General features: G+C 42.8%; 1 protein-coding gene across 1 annotated transcript; it reads right to left on the reverse strand.

Annotated features, from left to right (window-relative positions):
- Nucleotides 1–1,009: 1,009 nt before the first annotated feature.
- On the reverse strand, nucleotides 1,010–5,137 carry LOC116702888 (piggyBac transposable element-derived protein 4). The gene is made up of 2 exons (XM_032537415.1): nucleotides 4,218–5,137; nucleotides 1,010–3,992 (listed from the first exon to the last, which is right to left on the reverse strand). Exons 1-2 carry the CDS (start codon nucleotides 4,358–4,360, stop codon nucleotides 2,234–2,236), a joined length of 1,902 nt encoding a protein of 633 aa, XP_032393306.1. The 5' UTR covers nucleotides 4,361–5,137; the 3' UTR covers nucleotides 1,010–2,233.
- Between the last annotated feature and the right edge of the window lie 664 nt (nucleotides 5,138–5,801).

Raw genomic sequence — 5,801 nt, forward strand, 5'->3', positions numbered from 1 at the left:
TCCATCTTTAAAATACATCTCCAATAGTTATCTTTTTTATTTATTTACCCTTTACACTGGTCACGCAACTGTTAGAAACATGTTTTTTTTTTTTAGGTTGGGTAGAATCTACTCTCATTGATCCTGTGAGAGAGATGACAGGATTGAAACAGCAGCAGCTGTCAGCAACTTTATAGTGAAAAATCATTACATTGTTGTTAACACAGGTGAGGACGGTCTGAAATGTTGTGCTCGGTCTTTTGCTGTACATCTTTCATCCACACGTTTTTATCCAAATTAAGTGATATCAAATAAAAAATGCCTTATGGAAGCAGTAAAATTTGATGGAATTTCATGAATATCGACTCAAAAGAAATACGTTTGGCCTCATCGGATTTTCTCTTGATCAGTATGCGGTTTATGCGATAAACGCTGGTGCAAACGTCATTTGCCGAATAAATAATTAATTGCGATTAAGTTTTAGGTCATTTCATGGTTGCAACCCACCACAAAACAAAGAAGAAGAAGTTATAGATAGATAGATATTTATTGATCCCAAAAAAATCGGAAATTACGGTGTCACAGCAGCACTCGTACATAAGTCACACAACACAGAATATAAATATAAATGAGATACTAGGATAAATATACATACATACAGTATACATGAAATAATAATAATAATAATAATAATAGGAATAAAATATAAGAACAAATATTTAAATATATACAGGAAGGGAAAACAAAATGTGCTGCTTAAATAATATGCTAAATGTATGCTAAAATGTAAATGAACCAATTGTGCAGGTTGCCCTTAGTGCAGTATTGTGGCGTCTAAAAGTCTCATCTAGCACCCAGTGATGACATGTTTTAGAGTTTTATTATTATTATTTAGTTAATTCCGCCCAGTATTTCCTCTCTGTTTGCACACATGGTGTATGTCAACAAAGACAGACGGAAGTGGACGAACGAGGAGACGAGAGACTTTCTGAATTTAATTTATCAGGAACTCACGAAGGAAATGGTCAAGAAAGGTTAGGACGAGACGGGGATGTCCTGCGGAGTAAATGGAAAGCCCTCAAACAGCGAGACATGTCTCAAAAATGAGTTGTCTCGCAGCAGTGCCAGAGGGACAATAAAAGGCAAATTGCATCTGCATCATCAGAGCGATGTGTTGATAGCATCGTTGTTGTCTTATCATAGCTTGATGTGTCGCAATCAGCTGGCACATAAGCACTATTACCACTTGTGCAATATTGATCATTTGTTGGTAGACGGCGCAGTCCATTTTGTCTAGAAAAACATTGTTTGCAAAAGGTTGCTTGAATGTTGTGCAATTCAGTGCGAAAATGAATGGAAACACCTTTTAATCTCTAAAATCAGTTTGATGTGCCAATTTGATCGCAAAACCGCATGTGACACCATTACACACAGGTTTTTATTCGCTTTAAAGCCAGATTTATTCGCATGAGTTTTTTTTTACCAAACTTCAGATAATTCGATTGACAAGTGGATGGGAACTTAGCTATTGACCGTAACAGGCACAGTAACGTTAAACAAGGGTTGGGATGCAATATTGTTATGGGAGAGTACTCCCAGATCATGTGAAGATATGTGCCTTGTGTATTAATTGGGCGGAAAGTGCATAAAGGGCTGTTCAGTATTTTCATGTGGTGCATTTTCACAGGGGTTAGATATGTGAATCTGTACCCCTACCAACTTTCCGACAACACATAGCTTCTTAAATGTGGATAGATTTATCCTTCTTACACTCACCCAGGAAAAGCACAGCAAATAGCCCGGAAACTGAATCAGACCAGATGTTTCCGGGCATAGCTTATCCTTCTGAGACCTAAAAGATTTTTGACCACTTCTGGGCCGTCTGGTTTTATTTTTTATAAAAAAGCTTGTAAAACATCAACCCTGTTGTGCACAGTCAATTTACAAACATCTTTTTTTTCCAATACAAATTTGACTGTCAGAATATTTGCGTTTCATTGATGTCACCTGAAAGTAAAAATCTTATGGGACCATAAATACAAATGAAAAAATAAAACAGAAATGTAATCCTTTTTGAGAGATTTATTGAAGTCACACACAAAAATATAAAAGCTAAGCATTTTTCTTCTGTAAAACAGTTGGCTCCTGTCTTTGGAGCCTTGGAGCAGAGAAATGAACACTATAACTGCTATAGAACTAAAACTATTTACATTAGGAGGCGTTTTTTTAGGAGGCGTTTTTGCCCTCATGCCATTTATTGATGCCAATCCTCAAAACAGTTCCTGTCTGGTATAACACAGAGGGCCACATCACATGCCTTGCATTTCCAGGGGGTGTCCCGTCTGATCTGCTTTGTCTTTCTGCAGTGTACACATGGCTTTCGACCATATGAGGCCTTCTTGCTTGCTTCAATTTGGTCAGATGTTGGCACAGGTATATGGTCACTCTGTTCCTGAGTGGGGGGGACGTCAACGGTGACACCACAGAGCTGGGCTGTCAGCTCCTCCAGAAAAGCCCTGTGGGTCATGGGCTGTTGCTGCTTCTCTAAACAAAGCTCCTTGTGGAGCAAGTAACTGTTGGTCGCGGCAATGTCCAAAAAATGAAAAAACAATGTCCTGTACCATTTCATTGTTTTGTGGTGAACTGAGTAATACTGAATGAGTTGATCAGACAGATCAACACCTCCCATATTCCTGTTGTACTCAGCGACAGGGGTCGGGCATGGAATAGAGTAGGCGCTCCAGCTTCCATCCTCAGCTTTTAGTCTTCTCTGAACTGTCTCACCAGAGTATGCAGAATGAATTGTGGAGCAGACAGAGACTTCCCGAGTGTCCATCCACTTGACAAAAATCAGAGGGCCGTCACGGATCCACCTGATGGTGCCCCTCGGATCCTTTTTCGTCATGGCATTTTTGGTCGTGCGCGGGCATCCTCTCCTGTGGTCCCTGTAGGTGCCGCATGCTCCAAAGTGCATACTGTGGAGATCTTTGAATAACTTTGGACTTGTATAAAAGTTGTCTACATACAGATTGTAGCCACTGCCTAGGTGTGTTTTGTCTATGAGGGACATTACAGAGTCGTATGCCAGTCCTACACCAGAAGCAAACACAGACTTCCCTGAGTATACGGCAAAGTCCACAGTGTACCCAATGCTGCTGTCTGCCAGTACAAAAAGTTTGAAGCCCCACTTGGTGGGCTTCGCCTTCATGTATTGTGTCATGCCGGTGTGGGCCTTTGTTGACATCCTCTCGTCCACAGAAAGGTTCTGCCGTGGGTGGTAAAATGCCTTGCATGCCTGTCTGAGGTCATCTAAAAGGGGCTTCACGCCAAACAGCCGGTCATAAGCGGGTGTCCCTTTCTTTTTGTCATTGTGGACATCTTCATGAGGGTCACTCATGTGAATGTTCCACGAAATGACCTGATACCTGTCACGTGACATCACTGTGGCTGGAAACTGTTGGCTGAAAATTGTGTTTTTCCTCCAGTAGTCCCGGATATTTGTGAGTCTCACCAGCGCAAAATAGAAAGTGAGTCCTAAAAATTTGAAAAATTCTTCAACAGAGAAGGGTTTCCACGAATATTTGCTGCCACGGGAAATGTTTTTTTCAGCATTTGTGTTTGTGTTGTTACACAAAGTGATCGCAACAGTGTCACTGAAGAAAAGTTTGAAAATGTCCAGTGGTGTGTATGTGGATGTGGGGTCGAGCTGATGTCCTGGCTTTCTTGCTGGGAGAAACCTTTTGGGCACTGGAGGGATGTCTGGCTGACTCTCATCGTTCCATGATAGGGTTTGGTCTGCTGGCTGTGGGGATCTAGATCTGGATCTGGATTCAGGACTGCGTCTTTGTCGACCCCTCAAGCTGCCAGATCTGGTTCGCCCTCTCAGTCTATGACCCCTTCCTAGGAGCTGCTGGGATGCTTCAGGAGAAGTGGGAGGGCCCTCCTCTTCTGAAGAATGGGGGGTTTCTTGTCTTGCCTGGGCTGGTGGGGTGGTGTCTTCTTCATAATCACCACTGTAAAACAAATTATTAGATCATATACATAAGACCAATGAGTGTTTTTGTATTTTATTTCTCACACATAAGACAACAATGGCTGAGATTGCTACTGTACCCCAACCCCCACAGCTAAAAGGTGTTAAGTGTTGAAAGCCCTACCCCCCCCCCCTGCAGGTAAAAGTTGTGACTATTGAAAGCCCTAGTTTTTGTACTTACTGTAAATAAATAAATGCTACTTACTCCTCAGCGGGGTCTAGACCATCCTGGTAAGCCAGTTCTTCATCAGTCAAAAAACTTTCTTCTCCCGAATCTGCTTCATCCTCCATAGCAAAAAAAAATAAGGCCAATGCCTCATTTACGTCCATAGTTTGCTGAGATGCCATTTTTCTCAGTGTTTCTCCGTATCTTCTCAAAACTGCTTTGTCTCCTCGTCTCGCTCTCCCCCCTATTTATGAGCTGCGTTTCATGCGCAAAGAAGAACACCCACATGGACGACGGACCAGCCTGTCATTGGTTGTAGCACCATAACAAAGGCCCAGTGCATCATGGGATATCTAAAATGGCGATTAGCATCAAGCTAGCGGAAAAAACGGTCGAAAAACTGACAAATTATGAACATAAAGTGGATGAATCTTGGATGTAAGAGTATGGATTTATTGCTCAATAACTCCGAAAAATGGCACAAGTTCCAGGCTGGATAGAAAACCCCCCGTACTGGCTAGAACGACACCAAAGAGATCCCCGTGACCGCTAACTCGTTAGCTTTCGTTAAATCGTTTTCTACCTTTTATGGTTATTAAATGATTAAAATATGAATCCGTGGTGCTGTTTTTGCTCGTGCACAATCCTCTCGGTTACCGCCCACGGTGTTCGAGCATGGACGGTTCCGTTAAATCCCTCTGATACTGTAGCGCTCACGGCTCCGCCGCACGGCTGCCTAGCTAGCTGAATGACGAGGCGACGGTGGCTAAAGCGTAACCGGGTGGACCGGGCTTTATTACCCTAGAACACAGGCTAATAACAGGGTTGGAAGAGTGCCCTAAACAACAAAAAGACTGCCGGCCCTGACTAGCTAGTTAGCTTTCTCTCCCCCTGTAAACACTTCCCTCTTCTTCCTGTTTCTTCCCGCCTATCCTCCTTCCTCCCTCCCCTTTCTGAACCTGACCAATCAGCTGAATTAGGGCAACCTCTTCCCCCAATGAACACCCCAAGAGTCTCTCCCATATTAGTCCTGCAGGGTCGCTACAATACCATTTATCATCACTGTAGCTAGTCTCGTCAGGGGAGCCAGAAGGGGGTCCAGGCAGGGGTCCAGGCTTTATATTTCAGTGCCCCCCTTAGAACCGACTAAGACTTAGAATCCCCCTGACTCTCCTCCCTCTTTGAGGGATACACAGATAAAATTAATCATCAGCTCTGTCTGGATTTAGCTTAATGCCTGTATCTGTCCATTACTTCTATCTTATTATTCTTTCATGTTTCATGTTCTTTTTCTTTGGACCCCAGGAAGAGTAGCTGCTACATTGTTAACAGCTAATGTGAATCCAAAATAAAGATATGTATATACTGGATATACTGTTTGTCACATTATTTCACCAATAAAAAATGAATGCTAATAAACAACACAATCGGCCGAATGGTTCACACCGTGGACAAGAAGGGATGATATATGTTCTCGCCGTGTCTATGTGGGTTTTCTCTGGATGTTCCAATTCCCCCCCCACACACCCCACTAAAAACAGTTCTCTCCCCTCTCTACCGAGCTGATATGTGGTGAGCGTCTGGTGTCATGAGGCTGGTGCTACTAGTAGTAGGAGTAGTCTC

Source organism: Etheostoma spectabile, chromosome 15 (assembly GCF_008692095.1).
Source record: "Etheostoma spectabile isolate EspeVRDwgs_2016 chromosome 15, UIUC_Espe_1.0, whole genome shotgun sequence".
In the NCBI taxonomy this organism is placed as follows: domain Eukaryota; kingdom Metazoa; phylum Chordata; class Actinopteri; order Perciformes; family Percidae; genus Etheostoma; species Etheostoma spectabile.

Excerpts from the sequence above, each read along its gene's own strand:
- LOC116702888 (XM_032537415.1), bottom strand. The coding sequence starts at position 4,360 with ATGGCATCTCAGCAAACTATGGACGTAAATGAGGCATTGGCCTTATTT. Across the intron at positions 3,993-4,217 it reads GGTCTAGACCCCGCTGAGGA|TGGTGATTATGAAGAAGACA; the intron begins GTAAGTAGCATT and ends TTTGTTTTACAG.